This window comes from Patella vulgata, chromosome 1 (genome assembly GCF_932274485.2).
Source record: "Patella vulgata chromosome 1, xgPatVulg1.2, whole genome shotgun sequence".
In the NCBI taxonomy this organism is placed as follows: domain Eukaryota; kingdom Metazoa; phylum Mollusca; class Gastropoda; family Patellidae; genus Patella; species Patella vulgata.
In genome coordinates this window covers 91,547,298-91,574,152 of record NC_065879.2, presented here as the reverse complement: position 1 = coordinate 91,574,152, position 26,855 = coordinate 91,547,298, and the positions used below count along the sequence as shown (strand labels likewise).

The window sequence follows — 26,855 nt, the reverse complement described above, 5'->3', positions numbered from 1 at the left end:
AATTGTTTTGATTTTCATCGAAAGCATAATTCAATTGTTTATTTCATTTGCCGTTGAACCTCTTTTAGTATTTCACAAAATATAACAATATTTATAGCCTTTTATTTTATTACACTCTTATTATTACCATTGGATTTGTAAATGATTACTCATACAGAATTGTCATATCCTCGTTTTCATGTTTAAATAAAGCTTATTGAGTATATGTGAGATTACTTAGTGTCACATTTAAATACACAGCTTGAAATTAGTAGCAGACCTTTATCGTCTGCTACTATCATACGAGTTTATCAGCAAGATCATTGTCCTTCGCTGGCTCCTTAGATGTTATATTATCCGATGTTTTAATACTAATATTGAAGATTTGAAAAAGTTGAATGAATCAGTACATTTATGACCGCTGGCAACGGTCTTGTGATCTATCAGGAACACATAACTTCACCACTATAATCCTGTCCTTGGAGATTGGCACAATGAACCAACGGGAGGGATGAAGTTGTTTTGTGTCGCTCTCGCATACGTCATAGGTATTTAGCTCACATTTGTGTTCACCGCCAAGTTTCTTTGACATTGCATCTAGTGCAATAATCTCAAGCGCATTAGCTGGAAATATTACCGTTACCAGTCAATACTTAAGTTATTTTCCAACCGGGTCTATATTGTAACAGGTTTGTATCATAAATATTAATTGCATACATCATTTACTGTGTTTATTTTGTTTTGTTTTTTTTTGCATATAATACTTATTTGGTGACATCGTATAGCCTGTCTTGAATAAATCACAATATGTTCGGCGTAATATAGTCAAGTTGGAGCTGTTGTGCCATTAAATATGATATTCATTCATTTATTCATGCTTTAGATCGCATAATCATTGACCCGATTTTATGAAATTGTAAAGGGTGGCGTGTTTGTGTTAGTGATAGAAAAATGCGTCCCGCCAGGGCAAGTGCTTCATTAGTAAATAATCAGTTACTTATCTAGGGAGGACCTTAAAACCATTTGAACTGGAACAACCTACACAATTCATCTGCGTAACATCCATCTTTCTTACGATAATCTATCTATATTACGTTGTCGGAGTCCAGTCAATGGAGGCCAAGATCTTGCAAATTGAAGACGTTCTATTGTCACATGTTCAAACCAGATTTAAAGACGAGTAATATATGTCCCAATAAATTTTATTACACAGTGGTCTCTATGAGGTCCTCAAAAGGCCGTTTACTTAGCGTGCCTCTGACGTTTGTGGGCACCAAACGGTCAGACAACTTGTTCATTTGCAAATATTCATGGATTATTCGTTCCACTGATGAGTTGCTAATGTCATGTGAAATAGCTAATTGTCTAACAGTTACAGTGTCAAATATATCTTGAATGGAAGCCACGGTGGCTCGATAGACTCGAGATTGCTCCCGTTGTTGGCCGAGAAAGCTCAGTGGTCTTTATGGCGCGTTTTCCCTTTTTAGTGTTGCGGGATTGAGGGCCTGGAAAGTACAGTTCTCTAGTCGATGAGACGAAAACCCGTGGTCACGTGTACACGTTGTTGCGCACGTACACAAACCCTTTACAATACGGGACGTAGCGCCGTTGTCCGGGCAAATGTTCCTCATTACACAATGCATGGCGTATTCCTGTCTTCATTAGCTCAGTCGGTGCCGAAAGACGTCAAACCCTATTTCATTTCATTTCATTTTCTCGGGTGACCAGATCGCTGCTTCTTGTAAATTCAGCAGATCACTGTACTAACGAAGGAGCAGTGAAACGTATTGCTTGTGTCATGTGATCATGAACTTGCTTTTAAGGAACATTTTTCAAATGAAGATACTTAATCACGGCTCTGTATTCGGATCTCTCCATTTTGAGAGAGGTCGTGCTGTGTTCAGTATGTCAAGTAATTGCCGAGATACTCTTCTTGTAATAGGGCGGGCTGATTGAGAGACTCATAGTGTCAGACGTTTCGAAGATCTTTAATCTAAAATGCAAATGTGCATCCATATTGTCTTTCGGTGGCATTTAATAATTGAAACATTGTCAAATAAACAAGCCAACTGTGAGGCTGATGTCACCTGCCGAAATACCAAAATAGATACACGACACATTTCAATTATTTGCACATTTATTTTTTTCAAAAGTATCGCGCAATCAAACTGTTTATCTATATTTAATCTAAGCATAACATTTTCAGAATGAAACTCATTCAAGGATTTGAAGTACTTGTTAGTGAAACTATACACTAAGTTTCATCACTGCCCATCAGTTAGAATCAAAATTATCTTGTCCTAAAGCGTCGACAAATGAAATTTCTTAGCTCTGCTTAGCTTTAGCGAAATTGTTAATACTCGGACCCAGTCAAGTCATTCACCCAATGAACATCTACATCAAGTTTAAACATTCTACCTAAATTAAACGCATAGAAGGTTATTGATTTAATGAATCTATACCCAGAGTTTCGTCGCCATCATCCAATAAGAACCAAAGTTATTAAAAAAATCCAATTGCGTATCTCTGCTTAGCCTTAGTCAAGGCATTCACAGATACCTACACCACGTTTGAACATGGAGGGTTATTGTGTTCCAAACTTTCGACCAATCAGATTCAAACCCCTACCTTGACTAATCAGCATCGAAATTTGTTAAGGTATTGATGTAATGAAACTATACATGATCGCTCAATTAGAATCAAAGTTGTCGAGCTCCAAAGTCTCAACAAATAAAATTTCTTATGGCTCTGCTGAACGTAAGCAGAAAATGTTCATTATCGAACTTAGTCAAGGTATTGATGTTTTGAAACTATACACCAAGTTTCACCATATTCACTTAATTAGAACCAATGTTATCGTGCCCCAAAGCATCAGCCAATCAAATTACTTATCTCGGCTTACCCTAAGTAGGGAACTCCATCAAGGTATTTGCCCAATAACACCAACGCAGTCTAGCTCCAATCAAAGGACAGACAGAAAGACGGACGGACGGATGAAACTGTTTATTTACTATATATACTGAGCGCCATGGAAAACGCATCAAATAGTTTTTCGTATGACAAAATGATCCTGTAAACATATCTTATTTATTTAGCTTCTTATTGTGAACAATATTCAAATGGGAACACATCAATAACAACACATTTGTACACTTATGGATGTTTAATCTGTAATCAACGGTACAAAGTCAGAGGGGTCAAAACCAAAAGTACGACACAGATGTCAGTAGCGCGTGTGTCCTCCACGGGCTCTTACGCACGCTGTGCAGCGACGTCGCATGGAATTTACCAATATTTGAAAGAAGGCCTGGGGCAAACTGTTCCATTCTTTGACAAGAGCAGCTTCTAAAGCAGCAATGGTGTGCATCTGTGGTCTCCGATACAGACGGCGTCCAATCTAATCCCTGACATGTTCTATCGGTGCCATGTCCGGAGACATGGCTGGCAAGTCCAAGACATTGATGTTAGCAGCTAGGTAGTCCATACTAAAACGGGCGGTATGCGGACGTGCATTATCCTGTTGGAAGTGCTGAAGTTGTGGGTGCGCTCGAATCATCGGAACAACAATTGGTTGCAAGACATCATCACGGTAGGCTACAGCATTAACGCGACCCCTGCAAATGTGTAGGGCGGTCCGGTGATGAAATGTGAAGCCTCCCCACACCATTACACTTCCCCCACCCCATCTATTCGTTTCGAAGACGCAGCAATCTGCAAGACGTTCCCTATGACGTCTTCACACACGTTGACGGCCATCAGCGTCATAAAGATGAAAGCGACTTTCATTACTGAAGAGCACACTTTGCCAGTCTACTCTTCTCCATGTCTGGTGTCCTTGAGCCCATACCAACCTTACAATAGTGGACTGATGACAATTGAAGTGTCTGGCAATAGCACGTGTAGACATGCCAGCCCTGGACATTCCCATGGCTTCATTCCGTTGATTTTCAGTAAGTCTCGGCATCTCTAGCTCGATTCCTTCACACGTCCAACAACAAATTACGACAGATTGACGTTTCACAGTCCATGTCTGGTGTCCTTGAGCCCATATCAAACGCCGCTCCAACATAAGGTCGTCGTGCACGGAGTCCTACTTCTCTTAAACGACGTCTTACGGTGTTGGCACTTACTGGTCCCTGGGCGGAATCTGCCACGCAGATGAGTGACCCGGATGTAGCGGTCTTGAGTCTGGGTTGTAACGCGTTGTGGACCAGGACGTTGACGGTCACGTGTTGATCCAGTAACTCGAACACGTTCCACCAACCTTACAATAGTGGACTGATGACAATTGAAGTGTCTGGCAATAGCACGTGTAGACATGCCAGCCCTGGACATTACCATGGCTTCATTCCGTTGATTTTCAGTAAGTCTCGGCATCTCTAGCTCGATTCCTTCACACGTCCAACAACAAATTACGACAGATTGACGTTTCACAGTCCATGTACTGCACATTAAGTTGAAAACATGCTTTTAAAGGGCTCACACATAATGCTGCACGTGAATATTGGGGATTTCATGTGCATCTCGTGCAATTTTTTTTTTTTTGCACACGGGCCGATATTTTTTGCGTTTGGGAGCATTGTGTGAAACAATAGTTCATAGTATTGCATATAATATTATACATACAAAACCACCTAGTAATAAAATATTTGGGAAAAAAAAGTGATGCGTTTTTCATGGCGCTCAGTATAGTTAATTACACTGACGTTTCAACAAGATTTCACAGGTTGTGAATATATGCACCGTCTTAAACATTGTTTTGCCATCGATGGATCTGCTCTGTCTCGGTTTATTTCAAAAATATGGGGTGGGGGCGGGGGGTAAAATGCTGGCTCGCTAGCCTGGAGGTCGCGTTTGCGATCTCTGCACTGGCCGATAATGTTCATCTGTATTTTCCGACTTTGTTTCTCTTTTTCAGTGGTGCAAGCCGAGGGCCTGACAATGACAACTGTCTAGATGTTCGGATAGCACAAAAAAACCGACGTCCCATGTATACATTGACGTACACGTAAAATATGCCTTGGCAGTAACATAGTGCCGCTGTCCGGTCAAAATCTTCCCTCATAGCACACTGTATGGCATATGGCAACATTCGTTGGCCCAGCTGGAGCAGAACAGCCTCGCGTTTAGATTATTGTAAATCTCTATTATCTCTAATACCTTAAAACGTACTCACAATGTATAATTTTGTTTATCTTTCGTGTCATTAAACCCGTTTGGTGATACTGAGAATGTGCCCTTATTTTGTCTTGGGTGATGTGACCCAACACTTTAAGTTATTTGTCAAATAATATTTACCTAAATAATAAGAATAGGTTGTTAAAACATGGTGTCTTTAATGTCTCAAGAGGTTATAATGATGTATAACATATATAGTAAATATGCAAATATAAAACATGCAATTACTGAATATGTTATTATGGAATATCTAATAATAAAGTATGCAATATCAAAATATGCATTTATAAAATATGCATTCACTTAAATAAGCAATTATCAAAATAACAGGAATTCTAGAAATGTGTGATAATGAAAAGTTTTGAGAGGCTCTCTCATTATTAATGATGTGTAATGACGTAACTATATTACTAGAGATCTGAACGTGAACTCGTAAGTTATTTGTTCTTCACATTCGATATGAACTCGAATTTTATCGAATGTTTATCGTACAACGCTATCAATTGTACATAATACTGCTATTTACGAGTATCTAAATTATACTTTACTTTTTAAAACAAAATATATTTGAAATGTCTAAAACATTAAATCCGAATAAACTAACAATATAAATGTACATGAAAGATATAATCGGCGTACTATATACACTATGACATTACAAATCCAAAACTTCAATAAATGAAATACAAAATAATCGATTCACTAGAATTAAGCTATTAATTACGTATTGCACAAAAAAAAGAAAATAATAATAAGCACATTTTAGAATTCGTGAAATAATGGGACAGGTCGAAAACCGATCTTTACTGTTTTATCATTTGTACTCTTAATAAAAAAAAATCCAAAGCACTTAGGGGTATATAATTTTAGCTCGGAAATATAGTGCCAGGTATCTAGGGTTTATCGGTATCGATAGTAATTGTTACACCTTCATTGGTCTTCTTCTAATCAAAGTTTGTTCAGGATCTGTGGAAGTAGGATCAACATCGTCTGTAATAAATAGAAGGCCTATTTTATTTACTATTCTCATTAATATAATTAAAGTGTGGGATCCCAACAAACCCAAGGATTAAAGATTCCATGGTTTATATAGTCGAGATTATTTTAGGAGCTGAGCTGCCCATTGTTATTATTTGAAGGGTATTTGCAAAGTTTGTTTCAACCTTGAGTGCAGCATGTATTCTAGGAAACTATAAGATCAAGGATACTTTGTAAACCCGCGCCGGGATATTTTGATAAAGATGACAGCTAACATATGATTATATCTGTATATAGTGTATGTAACGCCTGCCATATAGACTATCGTAATATCACACGTTGCACCAGGAGTTAGAATTCAGTAGTCGCCCTGTTTTATGTACGTAGTTAGGTGATAAGACATCAATTGATATCGAAGATAAACTATTGAAAATAAATTGTTAAGATTGCGAATTGCTTTGACATGGAAACGATAACATATATTGATATCAGGTTATTATTCACTAAACATCTGTTCATAGATTTGAATATATACAATAATGCTCATCTTGAATTTTAATCTAATTTTCAGAAACGTATATGAACTACAATGTGAGTCACCTTGTCTTCGTAAATTTGTTAATTAAATAAAATATCAATGTAAAATAATTCGTCAATATTTGCTACGACCTCGTTGTGACACAGGTGGAAGCATCCTAATACCAAAAATAGAAATCTTGCCAAATTCCCGCACACAATGACTGACTTTATTTTGATATAAAACAGTTTACGACATGAATAAAAATTCTTGGCCCAAAATAATGAAAGCATACCTCCACTGTCTTCATTTTGTACAGGTTCATTTTCGTCCTCTGTTTCTGTAAAGATAATTTAAGGATAAAAAGTTGTAACATAATTTCAAATTGTATTTGTCTTAGATTTTTCTATCAAATGTCTTAAAATTGAACACTTCTAACATTTAAATTAAATTATTTGCATATATAAGACAAATAATTCATGTTGTATACAATGTTCTATTTGATAAATTATGAATACACGCGTTTATAAATATACAATTCATGCTGTGTGCTATATGCGATATGTTATGATTTATGAATAGAAATGTTTATGCACAACTATAAATTTACCTTCAAAATCTTCATTTATTGCAGCGTGAAGATTGTATTCTTCATCTCGTTCTGTAAATAAAGGGCATTATAAGAATCCAAAGTTCCATAGAATCACATATATAGTGAAAAATAAGAGCACATGAACAATCAGTTTCCAACTACCTGTCTTAGATTGTATAAATATAATGTTTTAAATATCTCATCAATGGGGGAGAAAATGTTCCGTCCTGTATTAAAGATGCATTATGTAAGAGCTAAATCTGCCTATTATGGGTCTTTTTCCTGGCTTCAAATGCAATATAGATTATTATTTAAACATTCGATCACACAAGTCTGTAATCGTCTCTCTAGACCATTAGATGAATTAGAACACCCACGAGATTTTTTAAAAAATCATGGATAATGGAGACCTAGTCTCGGTTGTCAAGAACCGTTTCTACAACAATAGACGATCACCCATGTTACATCTTTAAACAGCCATAATCTTGACCTGTAAAGTATTTTTAATTGAAATTTTCAATGTATTCGTTTTTCGTTATCTATTTCTGAACTATCTAAATCTTACACAATTTATATTTAGAAAATGTCTTCCTCATAGTGAAACAACTAAAATATCTGTTTTGTGTACCGGTTCATACGATTGTGCATTACGTCGTTCGGTAAAGAATTGATATAACAAATTATATGTAAATATTAATTAGTGGATTATTGTCAACTGTCCCTACAGAGAGAGGTTTTACATAAGCCAAGCCTACTCCCCAATCCCATTCAGACATCTTGAATAAAAATATTAAAAAAAAAACAAAAAAAAAAACTGTTCCCACTATGGAGATCGAATAAATCACAACAGGTCGACTGTTTGGATAGCTCCCCACTTTCACTTTCAGAATTCTATATGAAAAACGTTTCCTGATAATTCACAAGATGATTTCGGCATTTTACCGTAAACGAAAATTCGTGCTGTACATAGTCACTAAAGTTATTTTATTCAACATACATGAACAATTATTACATAAAATCTACAAAATAGAACAACACTTTACATTGACCTTCATAAAATATTTTAAATATTCTATGTGTTATACTCATGTACAGCACAAAATTTCGTTTACGGTAAAATTCCATTCCTAAATTTGGAATACTGGTTGAGCGTGAGTTTGATAATGGCGACCAATTCTAATGAAAGTTGTTTTTGTATCGCACAATTCTACATGAAAATAGTGTTGGATTTTTATAAATTTGTGTCGGATGTGGCAAGAAATGGTTCCTTTTGGCGATCAAAGAAGAATCATGGTGAAAAATATGTCCCTTCCCCCGAAGCAAAAGGTTTACTTTGAACAATTTAGGATTTCGGCACATACGTTACTAGCGATTAACAATTTAGATTTCGGCATATACTTTACAGGCAAAGTAGTAATAAAACAGAATGTTGACTTCCTAATTAAGACAATTAGCAAGCAAACTTGTTCCATAGATGGAGCCGCGGTGACTCAGTAAGTAAGACCTGGGACCTCAAACCAAGAAGTCTCAGTTTTGCTCCCGGTGTTCTCGGAAAAAAAGTCCCTCATGGCTTTCCGGCGTGTTATGCAGACAGAGGGTCTGGCAAGGGAAAACGTACATTCGTCCGGATGAATCCCGATGCTCCGTATGCACATTAGCGTGCACGTAATAGAATGTTTTCAGAATGATATACAGTGCAAATAGTATTGTTTGTAGAATCAATTTGAAACCCCCAAAGTATAAAACGGAGGCGTTATCTTTCGCTCTTCATTGATGGCAAGGTTTGGGGCATATTTAAGGAAATGCCTTACAAATAGTGAATCAACTAATTGTGTCCTACCTTCAATTTGTTTATTTTCCACCGGTCTATACCGTTGTGAATAACATCGTCCTAAAATAATGTAAATATCAATTAGTAGATTCTTGTCAACTGTACGGAATAGTTCACCACAGGAGTTCCACAACATATTGGACTTGCAAAAATAAAGACAGACGTTCGACTAAATACAATCCACAATAATGTTTATAGAGTGTAGAGTTCCACAAGATATCTTCTCAGACCCCCTTATATCCCTGTTTGTTATCAACAAGATGGTAGGATAAACGATTAATGTTCCAGCATAATAAATATAAAATATTTGATAAATGTTTCATTGTCCAACTTTCCCAAACACCTGCAAACCTTCTTGAGCAGTTGACCATTAGAATACCTATTAAATGCCAAATTAACATGGGGGGTTGGATGGCCGAATTGTTAACACGTGCGTGCTGTATCATACGGCCTGTCATTGTAGCAACTAGCGTGGTTTCGAAAACCCAGTTGTACGTGACAAGGAGTAGGGTCGCGTGTCCAGCCTCGTGGGTTTTCTCCGGGTCCTCCGATGTCCCCCCACTGCTAAAGACCCCTATGCGCAAGCGAATTATTGAAATAAAATTAAACCATATGTTAGTCCCGAAATGACGTAGTTTATGTCGAGTGGACGTTAAACCCAATTTCTCTCTCTCTCTCTCGCTCCCTCTCCAACAAACGCCCCATTATTCAAGATCGTGACTTTGTTTAAGGTCTAACAAACCCATAAGATTAACATGAATGACCGAAACAAACGTATGAATATAATAAAAGCGAAGGACTTTAATGGGCCACACTCACTGTATAGTAGAACAACCGCTATCACCGTTATTGGTGCCATCACCACTGTAGTTACCACTGCAGCGATAATCATCCCACCGTCATCCGAACTTAACAATGTATCCCCATTTGTTCCATTTGGCTGCTTGTCCGACATGCCAGACAAGGAAACTGGCACTGAAAATGTTCAATGAAAACTTTAATGACTTGGAATGGTTATATTTAGTTTAAACAAAAAGACGCAAATATAATTTATTTATTTACTCAATGTATTTATAATTATATAATATATATAAATATATCTTTTGATATATTGTTGATATCATTTTTCACGTTTGTAAAAACAAATACATAAGTATATGTAATATCTAATAGAGTGGTAAAGCCAGGGCTACAGGAGGAACCCATATTGAACACATATTGCAAAGAAGTTGTAGTAAACTGATTGATTAAAGACGAAAAGTGTTTTTGTTCATATAAGACAGAAAGCAGCAACAATAAATAGCAAGATTTATATGGTTGTTAGGGCTCATATATGGTAATCGGATGAAACGTGTTAGCTATACCCACACTAACTCACAATAAGATAAGAATAACCGTTATGCCAGTTTTTTTTAACATCATGCTTTTCCCCGGATTATATGTTTACTCATTTGGTAAAGTTACACTTTCAGTCACATTTGCATGTCATGTGTGGTCATATCCATAATTGCAATAAGATTAACGTCAATTGTACATTTTGATTAACGGAGACGAGGGGGTATATATATATTTACTCACTAATCCCCACATCAGCAGCTGCGGATTTCCTATCAACAAATACACATTTACAGGTATAATTGTAATTGAAATCATCCTTGGTTATATTCAATAATTTTAGAGTTATGTCTGCGCCTCCTTGTAGATCTTTCTTGTTAAATTTCACCCGATCTTGGCCACCATCTAGCGTTGGTTTAAACCTCTCTTCTATCCAGTATCCGACGTTAAGAAGCTTTTTACACACATCAAATAAAAAGGGTAATACAAAATTAAACATTCGATATATCTTTGACGACAGTTGTAATTACTTGTCGTCAAATTTGGGTATTTAACTTCTATACACAATTCTCGTAAAACCCCCTTAAACTTTGCTCAAGAAGAGTACGGAGTTTAAAGTTGTGTTTACAATAGATGCGTTAGTATCTGGTTAAATTATTTGTATAAAAATATCTGCTATCCTCTACAAACATACGGGCTTTCATTATGAGACAGTGAAAGGTCTTTTTTTCCATCATTTAGGTTCTCGGCGCCCATTTTGTTTTGTTTTTACAGATCAATAATTAAAAAGCTTATCCACAACCACAACAAAAATAAGCGTACCATAATATATTTTCTACGATAAATTATTTTTCCAGCTGTGGCTGCTGAGGAGAGAGAGAGAGAGATGGGCGGATGGGGTTTAACGTCCACTCGCGTAGGGGTCTCTAGCAGTTGGAGGACCCGGAGAAAACCCACGAGGTTCGATAGGCGACCTTACTCCTTGTCACGTACAACCGGAGAATCGAAAGAACGCAAGTTGACTCAATGGCAGACCCTAGATACAGCGCGCACGTGCTAACCATTCGGCCATCCAGCCCCCTGCTGGTGAGGAAATCCTTAAAATAAAGATTAAGGATTGCCAGGCTAGCTAGAAATTAGCAGTCAAATTTCTCGATGAGGTGGTTGTCTAGAGAAGAGACATAGATAATTTAACGTCCTATCGACACAAACTAGTTCAGTCGGGAATAACACATGATTCAATTTGATTTCAATAAATCACATGGGGTGGGAGGAAACCGAAGGACCCAGAGAAAACGAATCGTCATATCAATAAATGAATAATGCAAGAGTTGTCAGCTTACCTCTACATTTAAATGTCGAGTAAAGATAATGGCACGGGCGGGATAATCATATTCATAATGCCATTCAAATTCAATTTCATCATCTTTAATTACCGGTTTGTTGCTGTACACTTTAGGTTCTAAAACATAACATTAAATCATCACACATTTAATAATTGTCCGTTGCAATTAATGAAAGCAACCATTAATCTATTAAGTTATTTTCAAAACTGAAATCTTACGCCACAATTGGGTATACTTTAATTGAATTTCGTTTCATCTGACATTCTTCGTTGCTTTTCTTTGTCACTCCCCTGTCCTGCACCATGAACAACAGAAACGCCATTTTGAAATGGTAAGTGTTCATTGTCAATTATTATTTAAAGGCCCAATGCCACTCTTGTTGTAACTGAATAATATGTCCCAATCTTTATTCTGGTCAACAAATTGTACTATTTTAGAATATTTCAATTAATTGATGATACAAGTTTCATCTTAACACACCTTATTTAAAAATTTTGAAAAATTCAACATAATGGTTTGAAACGTCTAACGTAAACCTTTTCAAATGAAACTTCGATTTAAAAATGTTTTCGAACCCTCTGGACAAGTAAAATAGGATGTAATGGATAATTTACACAACAGGTAGGACACCTGTACTTAGACAGAAATATTATTTATTTTCTGGAGCTTTCAAGCCAGCAAGAGTGTTATTGTCTCTTTAAATTATGCGAAAGCAATTTTCATTTACCAATTTATTTAAATATCGACATATTGCTAGACAGATATACAATTTACACTTACTTTCCATCTCCAGTTTTATTCCATTCTGATTAACGTTTGCTCCATCAGATATTTGGCAGATGTAGATGAGGTTGAAATCATCTTTCGTGGGTTTCCCCAGTGCCAAACGTAATTCGACTACTTCTTTATTTGTTGTCTTGACCATCTTAACATTACTGACATCAGATGTAAAACCACCTTTAGTTGTCCAAACGCCAAGTTGATATTCCTGAAAATATCAACATACAGTTATCCCTATCGATAATTCATAAATCAATGTCGTTCGCACGGACTATAGACTGAAACAGGATAACTGAATTGGCCGAAAAGACACTTACGGTAGGACTCCGACCAAGCAGATTCCAAAAGGCTAATTAAAATCGGGTCATTGAATTTCAGATGCTCAACCCGTGATTAATGAATATATGGTCAGCCAAATTAAAAACTTGACACTCGGGATTTTTGGGACTAGATTTTTAATATTTGGTTTAAGGCAACTATTTTAGTGTTATGTTGTGCACAGACGACCTTGACATCAACAGAAAGCAAGAATACGTCTCGCCGAAAGTCCTTGACATTGATAACGTTCGTGATGTCACAGTACCCCCCAAAATGAAATTCACAGACTTGGAGAACAATCGGAATAAGTGTTTAGTAACGGTTGTGGCCTCCTCTAGCGTCTCGTACTGCCACACAACGTCTTCTCATGGATCTCAGAACATTAGTAAACACTACCCGAGGAAGACGTCGCCACTGCTCAGCAAGAGCATGTTGAAGGTCCTGCAACGTCAGTGGTGGATTCACTTGCTGACGAACACGTCGACCCAGTTCGTCCCAGATGTGTTCAATAGGATTAAGGTCGGGGCTAAGCGACGGCCAATCCAGGACTTGGACACCGGCATTTCTCAAAAAATTCTGGGTAGCAATTGCTGTATGGGGTCGAGCATTGTCTTGTTGAAACGTTAGTCCAGGCCCATGTCTCTGCATAAACGGAAGAAGAACAGGTTGCAAAATCTGATCCCTGTACTGGACAGCATTTAAGTTCCCTTGGACAACCACAAGTGGAGAACGTCCATGTGCACAAAAAGAACCCCAAACCATGACGCTACCGCCACCAAATCGGTCAACTTCTCTGACGCATACTTGAGCGTAACGTTCACCTCGTCTGCGGTACACTCGTGCCCTGCCATCGGCAAATCTCAAAGTGAATCGAGATTCGTCACTAAAGACAACCGAATTCCACTGTCTTTGAGTAAATCTTATGTGTCTTGTGGCCCACACAAGTCGGTTACGGCGATGAAGAGCTGTCAATATTGGTCCATTATAGGGCCTCCGATCTCGAAGACCAGCAGCCTGCAAGCGATTTCGAACAGTTTGTGCACTTACCCTTCCACCAAACATCTCTCTACTTGTGGAGGTTGCAGTGACAAATTTGTTTCTAAGATGACGTAATCGTATTGCTTGATCTTCCTGGAGTGACGTCACACGTGGCGCTCCCGCCCTTGGGCGGTCGGCAATAGTTCCAGTTTGAAGCACTCTCATTCTAAGATTAATTATTGTCTGGCGTGAACAATTAAAGGCTCTTGCAACAGTGACCACAGACTGACCAGCATAGAGCCTGCCTATAGCACGTAGACGTTCTACATTTGAAAGGCGCGGCATTTTCTAACAAAGATGAAAATAACAATTTTAATTTGTTTTTCCAGTTCAAGTTACGTATGCGTGTTCAGTTTAAGCAAACTTGCATCGATTGACCTCACGAGTTTGTGTTTGCACGTGTTTTTTCAGGTTTTTCATCTTTATATGCTCAAAAGTCACGTGATCCACGTGACTTTACAATTTTATGAAATTAAAGGCTTCTTACTACTTACTATCGTTAGAAACACTTTAAAAAAATTTTGACTTACCAGACAAAAAAATTTGTTGAAATTCATCAGTGTCAAGTTTTTAATTTGGCCGAGTATATAAATACAGTTATTAAAGCAGCAGATTGTACGGGACAAGGAGTAGGGTCGCCTGTCCAGCCCCGTGGCTTTTTCTCCGGGTCCTCCAGTCCCCCCCCCCCCCACTGCAAGAGACCCCTATGCGCAATCGAATTATTGAAATTACTCCCGAAACGACCTAGTTTGTGTCAAGTGGACGTTACACCCCCCCCCCCCCACGCTATTAAAGCAGCAATAAAGGTATATGGTGATATTTGTCAATACAGTTACCACCTAATTTAATACAATTTATCGTTATCTCTATATCGAGAAAATGTTTTGATATAATTACGTTTTTGGTAAGATTGTTGTAGCGGATAAAGGTGATTTCATTGACGATCTTTAGACTTTGATATTTCCACACCAATTCTCCGTCTTTATTAAGTCTTGATATCACTGGATTTGTTGTCGAAATCCATTTAAATTCCCAATCTATAAAACATAACAGTTTTAGTTATAATATTAGGAAGCGTTTAAGACAATATTATGCCAATATATTAATTTGATGGACATATAATTTAATCCTGTGTATTTAGCTTGAAATCCGTAAAAGGCATTTAAAATTATCAATGACCACAAATTGTATTTGTATTCGTCACAGGAGTCCATTTTAATCTGTAGGTAAACGGTACTCATTCTAATTCACTTAATTACCCGACAGCAATAGACATTTGGGGTTACGCTAATAAATAAATAACTAAATAAGGTATTTACCATCTACTGTTAGTTCTATGTCTTTATAGTCACCAGAATCATCCAATTTACACCTGTATATACCAGCATCATCTAATGTAACATCTTTAATAGTCAGAACAATCCTAGTGCCATCTAGTTGATGGAGATATTTTGTAGTGTTCTCTAGTTTCGTGATTATCTTGTTTTCAACCTAAAACGAGAATGAATACAGAACCAACGTGTAAACGAATGACCAATAACCGTCACATAACTCAAATGAATAACGGTTCGAAAAGCGGATTGCAGTTTCCACATTTGTCTTTTCGTTTAGATTATAACCTGGACATGCATTGTCGTAAAAGTAGGTATATGTATACTTCCACAGAAGCTATGAATTTCAAAGCTAAAGAGTTATACGCATTGAATGGAGTTTTAATTTATCACTACGTAATTTTCGGTTATATTGAACATGCTAATTTATATTTGTATTGCTACTTGTGTAATGCGAAGTGTCCCTCTGTTCAACTCGTTTTCAATCTACCAGGTGGATCCTACTTCTCAGCCTTGATCGTGATACGAAAATATAACCGAAGTTTCGAAAGATTTATCTGGACATAATAAACATCGCGAAATTATGTCTGTTTTTATCAACACGACTTTAAACATCGTTTATTTCCTTTCGTTGATAATATTAATTGTTCAGATTGTCCAAACCGATGTGAAAGACTTCCAGTACATTTTGTCTAGCTAGAAATTCGACGTTTTCTCTTTTGGTTACTCATTTCATGGGCCTACTTATCTAGTTTATTACAAGGTACAATATGCATTTAAAGATATGTTTAATATTTACCTTAAAGATAGAGTAAGGTTCCCCAGTAATGTTTACGTGTACATTCCATTTAAGCTGAACATCAAAACCCACTATACCCGATTGGATGTTGTTTGCTGTTCCTATTCCAAATTTCGGGGATTCTACCGCTATAAAAAATAAGACATTGCACCAAAAAGCATTCCCATTAATTTCATTAGAGTGATATTATACCTAATATAACGAAATATATCTACAAATGATTAGCACATAACTATGTGGTCACTAAATAGGAAGGAAATCAATGTGTCCACTCGACACAAACTAGGTCATTTCGGGATTAACATATGGTTCAATAATATTTCAATAATTCGCTTGCGCGTCGGGTTCTTCAGCTGTGGGAGTGGAGGAGGGGCATAGGCGTAGGAGACGGGGGGGGGGGGGCAATGAAAAATTCGACGACCTTTTTTTTCTATTAACGTTTAGAGAAAAAAATATAACTAACTTATTTCTATGAGATCCACACTGCCCGAAAAGTATTTTCTCGTCTTTTTCTTGTCCACTGCATGCCCGAAAATATGCCCGAAGCTCTCTTATGATATGTATGCCCGAAAAAACGGTATTGATTTCGGGCAATTTTCTCTTATGCCCCCCCCCCCCTGAATTACTTTGAGCTCCTACGCCTATGGGGAGGGGTCTGGAGGACGCGGGGAGAACCCACGAATTCACGAGGTTGGACAGGTCACCCTAATCTTTGTCACGAACAACAGGAGAATCGGCTCCATTTCACATCAAATCCCTAAAAAACACAGCGATTAATCAATATCCAAACATATCTTTAGGGGAATTTCATGACCACTTCAGTAGTATGTTCGCAGTTTGCTATGAAACAAATAATGAGTCTACAATTGAAAATTATACACAGTCATTCCAGTCGCAAACTATCGAATCTGATTTAGATAAAGTTATTACTACGCAGGAGGTTACACAAGCTATTTCAAAACTGAAATCGGGTAAAAGCGCTGGGAGGGACGGTATTATTCCACAAATAGTTAAAAACTGTAACAGTTTAATTGTTCCTTTATGTAATTTTTATAATTTATTGTTTAACTCAAGTTTATATCCATCAGACTGGTCACAGTGTGTAGTAGTTCCGGTACCTAATAAAGGTGATGTAAATAGTGTAAATAATTATCATGGCATACCTTTAATCAATGTATTTAGTAAACTTTTTTCAATTATCGTTAATAAACGTTTAATGTCTTGGGCTATCAATAACAATATCCTTATACAAAACCAATTTGGCTTTCAAGCAAAAAAAAGCACTGAAGATTGTATTTTTATTCTGCATCTGATCATTAATAAGTACTTGTCAAAAGGTCAAAAATTATTTTGTTGCTTTGTAGATTACTCGAATTGTTTTGATAAAATTGATAGAAATCTATTGTTTATAAAATTAAAATCACTGGGTATATCTGAAAAAATGGTAAACTGTATAAAGTCTATGTTAGTAATGTAAATTTATGTGTAAAATTTAATAATAATTATTCAGATTGTTTTCCATCTTATGCAGGCGGGAAACAGGGAGATAACCTATCACCATTATTATTTTTATTTTATTTGAATGATTTTAACTCATTTATGAATTATAAAGTTATTGATCCTGTCATTATTGATTCTCTGATATTAACATCCCTAATGTATGCCGATGATACGACATTAATGTCCACTTCCGCCAAAGGCTTACAGCATCTGCTAATTAGATTAAATGAATATTGCTTAAAATGGAATTTAACTGTCAACACCGAAAAAACAAAAATTATGATTTTTCAAAACTCTTCCTTAAATGTTGGTAAATTTCATTTTACGTATGCTAATGAAAATGTAGAAATTGTTAAATCTTTTAATTATCTTGGTGTGGAACTGTTTTACAATGGTAATTTTAACAAATGTCAGAAATCTATTGCATCTAAAGCCCTAAACGGACATTACTTTTAAAATCCTCTACGCATAGTGCTTCGGTGTATGGAGAGCTTGGAAGAACAACTCAATATTACTCCAGACTAAATTGTATATTAAAATATTGGATAAATGTTTTATCAGATAAGAGTAGTTTAAAATACATTGTTTACAACCACTCACGGGTTTCGGATTTGGACAGGAAATACAGTAATAAAACATGGGTGTTCAATGTTAAAAGTTTACTGGATAATCTTGGCTGTTCCTTTTACTGGACGAATCAAGATTCTAATCTTCCTTATTTTAAGGTTTTAAAAGCTAAACTGTTTGATCAATCTATCCAAGAATGGAATTCTTCACGTTTTGCTTCATCTAAGTTAAGCACATATAATTCGTTCACAGATTTACCTCTATTTAAATTTTATCTATGCATTGATGACCTCAAACTGAAGTTTAGAGTAGCCCTCAGTAAATTTAGATGCTTGTCGCATTCGCTCTGCATAGAAACTGGCAGATATTGAAATACACCCAGGAAAGAGAGATTATGTAAATATTGTACACTGAAGACGTTGGAAGATGAATACCATTTTTTGTTAATTTGTCCTGCATATAATGCCTTAAGAGAATTGTATTTACCATCTAAGTATTATACTAGTCCAAATATCTATAATTTGTCTCTTTGATGTCGTCAACTGATCAAAAACTTATTATATCTACAGCTAAAATTATATATTTCGCTTTTGCTCAACGTACATCATTACCTTCCTAAACTTGAAAGTTAATTTTATTGTATATTTATTGTTTGTGAATAACTATTATTATTTTTGTTTTTTGTTTTTCTTTTTAATTTTGATTCTATTATTGTATAATTTAAGGCTATAAGTTGTTTAACTTAATGCTATATGTAATAAAGTATTATTATTATCACTTTGTTCAATGACATACCTTATGATCTTACTTGCAGGCATTAAACCATTTTGCAATCCATACCCCCGGTAGCCATACGCAGAAAAAATGACACGTTATTTTGAAAATGTAAAATTTTCAATCAATATCATATATAATCCCATATATGTATACAACAATTAGTGATTATTTAAAGTTCAGTTAACCAGAAAAGACACATCCATCCAAATCACTCAAATATATTTACAAAGTTAAGAATGTGGCCCGATAATGCGATAAATTTCGGCGCAGAGAACGGGTTTATTTGCTCATGGTGAAATTGAAACCGTGTTCGAAGGCATAAACAGTCTTCAGAGTGTCATGAGTTATTATGGTCTATTAGTATGTATTTATCTCATTAACGCTGAACAGCCTTTAATACAAGTGGGTCACACGTTTTAAACATACAATAGATGTCTGATGAATAATCATCGGGTGAAAAGCCGTCCCAGCATGCCGAGATAAAAAAACAAACAGAAAGGACATTGTTATTATTATATTCAAAAACACAAACACAATTAAATAAGCGATTGACGTTTATATGATTTTAATTAAATCCCCAGTTGAATGGTGGACAATGCTATCCATGATTCTCTGGTATAATGAAATAATTTGGCACCATCCTTCGGCGCACACCAGGTACGGTTTGCTACGAGTCCTAAAACTTGGGCAGACGTTGATGTACTTCTAAAGAACTGTGAACAACCGCATTGATTCGTGCTGAATCGGCAAGGTCTACTAATAATATCCTGGGAATATTTTCGTCGACGTCAGTATCTATAGAGCAATTGTCAGCAACCTCAGGGAAGTAGTCTTAACACCAATGAAAAATTTAAATAAATCGTGATGTTTCAGCTACGTATTGCTTTTTACAAATATTCATAATATTTGTACGATTTCTTACTATGCACGCAACATTTATAGGCCCTTATTTATCAAAACATAGAAACACAGAAAAATAATGTACTAAATTCCAACACTAGCCTGATCCAGTTTAATCTGAAACTAGGATTTCCGATATAAATATATACTATTCAAAAAAAAGTAGGGGATATTTGATTTTTAAGTGTTATTAAAGTCACCTAATGAAACTGACGAAGAAAGAAATGACAAAATGAAATGAAGTTCACATTCATCGATTTATTCCAAATGATCGTTAGACTAAGTAAGGCACAGACTGACCATTATAAGGGTAAAATGATACCCGGGGTCAAACATCAAAGTTACCACAGCATCACAATCAAGTCAGTAACGGGTAAATCCTCCTCTGTTTGCCAAACAAGCATTGATCCGACGTGGCATACTCCTAATGAGACGTCTAAGGTCATTTTGGTCCAGATTGTCCCATTCCTGTTGCAACGCAGCAGCAAGTTCTTGGACATTGGCAGGACGTTGTTGACGTTGACGTAACCTCTGTCCAAGCATGTCCCAGACATGCTCGATGGGGGAGAGGTCGGGACTCAGTGCTGGCCAAGGTAATGTGGTGATGTTCTGTTGTTGGAGGTAACCTGTAACGATCCTGGCCCTGTGACATCTTGCGTTGTCATCCTGGAAGATGAAACGGCGGCCATGACGTCGTGCGAACGGCACAACATGGACTGCCAAGATGTTGTCCCGGTAGTACTGGCCTGTAACACGCCCTGCAACAACATGTAAAGCCGTTCTTCCAGCAACAGTGATGCCTCCCCACACCATAACAGAACCACCCCCAAATCGATCATGTCTGATGACGTTAACGTCTTGGAAGCGCTCGTTTCGACGACGCCACACCCTCCTACGTCTGTCCAAAAAATCAACAGTGAACCTTGACTCATCTGAAAACATCACATTGCTCCAGCGTCGATTATCCCAGTGTTGACGATCCCTACACCAACGACGTCTTGCCTGAATGTGATGATCTCTCAAACAAGGGATCACGCGAGGACGTCGGGCGCGAAGGTGACCCCTATGCAGTCGATTCCGAATCGTCTGGCCACTCACTCTCACACCAGTGTCTGTTTGAAGACGAGCGCTGATCTGATTTTCTGTGATGACACGATTTCTCAAGGCCAAGGTACGGATAAATCGATCCTGGGCTTGAGTTGTCGCCCTGAGCGTGGTCTGTCCTGTACAGATTGTGTATCACGGTATCTGGACCATAGCCTGCTTATGACAGACTGAGAAACATTCATCGTCCGCGCCACAACCGCCTGTGTTGTGCCGATCTGTAGCATGCCAAGGGCACGTAACCTTTCATTTTGGGTAAGCCGACGCATATCAAAATTTGTTTTCTGGTCACTAAAACAATTAAACTGATGTTTCCACCCTGGAATTCAATGCCACAATGACTGTAACATTCAAAGTCAGAGTCGTGCAAATCTTGGGTTGGACCCCCATGATGATCCCAAGCATCACCTGCATTCCATGCGGTAGTTATTGGTGCGTTTGGGCGTCACATGTAACTGGAAATGTTTCTTCTGTTAGGTTCTATAGTGACTTTTTTCGTAGTCATTTGCATATTTTAGTATTATGCCCCCAAAATCAAATATCCCCTACTTTTTTTGAATAGTATATTTAGATTACAAAAGGCTCAGTAGTTTTATTTCATCTGCAACGTTTTACTTACCTTTAAATAAATTAACAAGCCCACAAATCAATAATGTATACATTCCCATACTGCTATCACCCATGATTATAAAGGTAAATATTTCAGCTCTCAGTATTAAATTTCTATAAAACAATAGTATGAATTGAACAACTATATCATTATTAATTGTTTAATCACTGGCTAATATTTTCATCGGGACATAACATAACAATAACGTAATACTAAGCAATGTCGCCATAGCGACATGAATAGTAATCCGGGAAGAAATCAATAGATGGACAACGAGCTGGTTTGTTGTTCGGTATTCGCGAATAACGAACACCGAGCTTGTTTGTTGTTCGTTATTCACCAGGTATGGAATTAGTAATATAATAAAGGCACTTTTAGAGAGAATACTTCAAAGTGTTGGGAAATAGATTCTAACAAACCCTCATTCTACCCGAACAACTAGCTGTTCATATTGGCGAACAACGAGCTAGTTTGTTGTTCGGTATTCGCGAATAATGAACAACGAGCTTGTTTGTTGTTCGTTATTTACCAGATATGGAATTAGTAATATAATAAAGGCAATTTTGTAGGGAATAAGCTGGGAGTGGGTTTTTATGAGCCTAATTGGATTATAAAACTTCAAAGTCTTGGGACAAAGATTGTAACAACCCCTCTTTCTACCCGAACAACGAGCAGTTTCATATTGGCCAATAACGAACTGGTTTGTTGTTTGGTATTCGCGAATAACGAACAACGAGCTGGTTTGTTATTCGTTATTCACCAGATATGGAATTAGTAATATAATAAAGGCACTTTTAGAGAGATTATGCCGGGAGTGGGTTTTTATTAGCATAATTGGTTCATAAATCTTCAAAGTCTTGGGACAAAGATTCTAACAATCCCCTTTTCTACTCGAAGAACGAGCAGTTTCATATTGACGAATAACGAACAACAAACCAGCTCATTGTTCGTTATTCGCGAATACCGAACAACGAGCTGGTTGGTTGTTCGTTATTCACCAAATATGGAATTAGTAATATAATAAAGGAACTTTTGTATGGAATACGCCGGAAGTGGGTTTTTATGAGCCTAATTGGATTATAAAACTTCAAAGTCTTGGGAAAAAGATTCTAACAACCCCTCTTTCTACCCAAACAACGAGCTGTTTCATATTGGCGAATGACGAACAACGAGCCAGTTTGTTGTTCGGTATGGAATACGCCGGGCGTGGGTTTTTATGAGCCTAATTGGATTATAAAACTTCAAAGTCTTGGGAAATAGATTCTAACAACCCCTCTTTCTACCCGAACAACGAGCTGTTTCATATTGTCGAATAACGAACAACGAGCTACTATAGTTTGTTGTTCGTTATTCACAAGATATGGAATTAGTAATATAATAAAGGCACTTTTAGAGAGATTATGCCGGGAGTGGGTTTTTATTAGCCTAATTGGTTCATAAATCTTCAAAGTCTTGGGAAAAAGATTCTAACAACCTATTTTTCTACTCGAACAACGAGCAGTTTCATATTGGAGAATAACGCACACGGAGCTAGTTTGTTGTTTGGTATTCGCGAATAACGAACAACGAGTTGGCTTGTTGGTCGTTATTCACCAGATATGGAATTAGTAATATAATAAAGGCACTTTTAGAGAGATTACGCCGGGAGTAGGTTTTTATTAGCCTAAATGTTTCATAAATCTTCAACTCTTGGGGAAAAGATTCTTACAACTCGTTTTTCTACTCGAACAACGAGCAGTTTCATATTGGTGAAAAGCGAACAACGAGCTTTTTATAAAATGAAAGTCGATGACACCACGAAAAGGAAATTAATGGAAAACCATTTTATTAAATATGTTCCTCGACTTAATAGTCAATAAGTAACAATTGGCCATTAGCTTCATTAATTTTCTTAAATCTATCCCATGATTATCTTCCACTCATTGTTCATAAATTGAACCCATATACTACAGATTAACACATGTGTGTCCCTTTTTTCTATTAGTTAACGATATACTATGTAACCATAGACAATGGTAATTATAGCCAATTAAAACCACAGTGTTATTATGTAAATATGTATAAATATACTATACTGTCCATCTTTATACAATGACCTTATTTATGAATAGTCCCAAAACGGACCAAAAGTACTTTAAAATGTTATTAAACCAGTGTTGAAATCAGTTTGTGTCGGCATACTTTTTTTTATCTTTTCATCATTTACCGTGAAACAAAGTAGTGCAGCTTACAAAGCTGCACTACTTTGTTTCACGGTAAATGATGAAAAGATAAAAAAAAGTATATATATATATATATATATAATTAAAATTTATGATAAAATCCTGTCTCTTTTAAAACGTCTAACACTTTACCACATAAAACCGGTTGGGCAAACATGCGATGTAATGACTGCCAACGGTAAAAATTCGATTTCTGTATTTAATATTTATATGCATAAAAGTTATATTTTATTTTAAATTTTACTAACATAATAGTCACCATATGTTTGGCGCAATATAGCCAGGTTGGAGCTGAGGTTCCACATTTCATTCATTCCGAAGGATGTTCTTCATTTTAGGGCACCTCTCTAGAATCGACTTGGATTAAAAGTCGTTACCAATGTCATGATGTTTTCAGGTTCAGTTATGGCTTTTGGTGACACTAAGGGCTGCTGATTGAGATTTAAAGCTTTCTGAATTGCATCTTTCATCAATTTGATTTGATACATTTGTGTTGGAGTAAGTGTTTCTGGGTGGTGTTTATTGCGGACAACAAATGCATCATCGACGCTGCGATACCAACATCGGGGGTTTGATAGGGGAGGTCTGTAATACACCCGTTTCAAAACTGGTCATGAATACTTCAGACAGTGGGTTACCCATAGATAGGTCATGTATTTGTTGATAATATTCACCACCCCATCTAAAGTAAGTGGCGTTCGAATTCCAAACACCAATGCATCTTTAACGTGCAGCCATTGGTATATATCGTCCCAGCAATAATTGCTGAAAACAGCGTATCAACTGTCGACGGTTGTCAAACATGGTCTAGTATACATTGTACTTGTCAGAGAGATTAACTGTAAGAATACACGTATCTCGGTGTTATTGAGCGTGTTCTATTTTTAATTCAACTGTATAGACTATCAAGTAAAAACCATTCATTTTTCTAACAATGGCTACAGCTAACTTGACTACTGTCCTAAAGAAGTTTTATAAAATTATTTTAACTTGTAACAATTTCATTTGACCCGTGTTTTCTGGAAAGTGGCCAATAGTGTATTGAAATAAAATGCTAATTATAGATAAGCCTGTTTGTTTTTGTTGTTTTGTTTATAATATGTAATTAATTTAAATAAGGTCATAAGTTTGAATATGTATTGTTTTTCACATGTTTTAATGCACGGTGAAAAAAACAGTGGTACGAAATGTGCATAAAGTTACTCTAAATTAAGATAATTATTAAACCTCTAAATTGTGTAAATAAAGTATTAATTGTTAAGGGAATGTTATTTAAAACAATACTTAATTAAGATAATTATGATTATTAAACTCTGAATGCTCTCGCATCCATTTCTAAGTTGTTTAAATAAAGCATTATTTGTGACCAGAATGTTATTTACTTAAAGGGGCCATTCCGATTGTAACAGAGCCTCGGAAGTACAAATCCGTGTACGTGTGACATTAAGGCGTCAAAATGTAGAGAAATGATTATTTACCTTGTCTCAAAATTTCAGCTCAAAATATTGAGTCGTTTGGACGTGAACGTCGTAAACGCTTATCCAAACACGTAACCCTTTTAAGATTTCGGGTCAATTGTTTCGTTGGGTGGCCTGATAGTCTATTGCTGTTCCTTTAGAGATATATACAGTGCATCACCCACGTGCTGTACATGATAACGAAAGGTAAATTTCGCCTACACCTTATTTTTATAAAATAAAAGTCTGGTTTTATCCAGACACCGTATAATACGGCTTTATGTTTTGAAATAAAATAGAGCGAATTAATACAGATAAAGAAAAACTTACCAGGATAGATAGCTTCTCGCATTTTCGTCTTGACATGAATTCTTCCTTGCTGTCACGTGATCAACTCCTACTATTTTGAAATGCATTCCTATCCGTTAGGCTATAACATTAAATAATCGACATCTATTGAAAGTTATACAGTCTTATTCAACTAGTAAATGTCTTTATAAGGCAAGAGTTAACACACTCACAAGACTTGTGTTAAAAAGGTTATCTTAACAATATTAAAAATCAAAGTGAACGGTTGTACTGATAATCTATAATATTGAGGGCCAATTCCCGCTAACCACTTACTAATTAATTAAACTTAAAACTTAATAACTAGCTCAACCTTTTCAATAAAATTTGGGCATACAAAAATTGATATTTTATTCGAACCGTGTAAATAGCACATCGAGGACACCCACAAATGGTGGCTTATTATAATATTAAAAAGGTATCATTTTGATACGTCCAGTTATTATTTCATCGTATTGACATAAGCAAAGGTAATTATATTCGTTACCTATAGCTGCATTATAAAGTGGACAAATTCCACTAGCATATTATAATTAGAAATACAAGATCCGTACAGTATATAGCTATTTCTACCTGTCATTTGATAAGAAATTAAAATCAGTGATAAACTGTAGAATAAATATCGCTCCCAGAATATTCAGCTTTACCAGTGGCCCTTTGAAATCAACCCCTTAATAATGATAGTAACCTATTTCCCATATAATCTGTTCTATTTTCAGCACCCCATACTTCTGATTTGAATTGGTAAAATGTTCTAAATAAAATGTTTCGCGATAACTTGATCTAAAATAAGAAAATTCCTTAGTGGGTCTAATGACAATCAAGTTTTATCACGGAAAACGAATCTGAATCACCAAAAGGCGACAAAATGGTACCGTCTTCTACCCTTTCATCTAACTATATTTTTTTTGTAGATTAATACAATGCTCATCATTATTTTTCTAGAGCGATCTTCCTGTCGACGTTTGTGATCCTGTGACGAAAAGAAAATATTGTAAGAGGTCGTTTGGTTGTTTAATCCTGCATGTGGATGTTTCCTTTCTGTGCCTGACTTGACAAGTTGCATTCCTTTAATCAACGTTTGTGAATATTTTACTAAATTTATACACTTAGCTTAACAGGTAGAAGTTGTCTCGAATTTTGTATGACAATAACACATTGTTCACATTTTTAAATCGTATAGATTAATTTTCGACGATTTCTTATTTTCAAATTCTATAATATTGTTAAACAGCTGCCTTCATGCAAATAAGATTTTGGGTATTTAAAGGGGAAGACCAACGATTTTCAACAAGGTTTCCATAAATAATAAATATATATTTAGAAATAATCCCCCCTGTGACATATG

At 36.3% G+C, this 26,855-nt stretch overlaps 1 protein-coding gene across 2 annotated transcripts; it reads right to left on the bottom strand.

Moving 5' to 3' along the window:
• Positions 1-5,155: 5,155 nt before the first annotated feature.
• Positions 5,156-25,595, bottom strand: LOC126817849 (uncharacterized). Of its 2 annotated transcripts, none has more exons than XM_050545016.1 (13): positions 25,490-25,595; positions 21,490-21,593; positions 16,023-16,150; positions 15,212-15,383; positions 14,790-14,929; positions 12,537-12,744; positions 11,754-11,872; positions 10,654-10,864; positions 9,895-10,050; positions 9,085-9,135; positions 7,263-7,313; positions 6,948-6,992; positions 5,156-6,147 (listed from the first exon to the last, which is right to left on the bottom strand). In XM_050545016.1, the coding sequence occupies exons 2-13, from the start codon at positions 21,551-21,553 to the stop codon at positions 6,080-6,082; spliced, it is 1,413 nt and encodes a 470-aa protein (XP_050400973.1). In that variant the 5' UTR covers positions 21,554-21,593; positions 25,490-25,595; the 3' UTR covers positions 5,156-6,079. The 2 variants fall into 2 exon arrangements, with proteins under 2 accessions (XP_050400973.1, XP_050400982.1); XM_050545025.2 differs by lacking the exon at positions 25,490-25,595 and adding an exon at positions 25,181-25,300.
• Between the last annotated feature and the right edge of the window lie 1,260 nt (positions 25,596-26,855).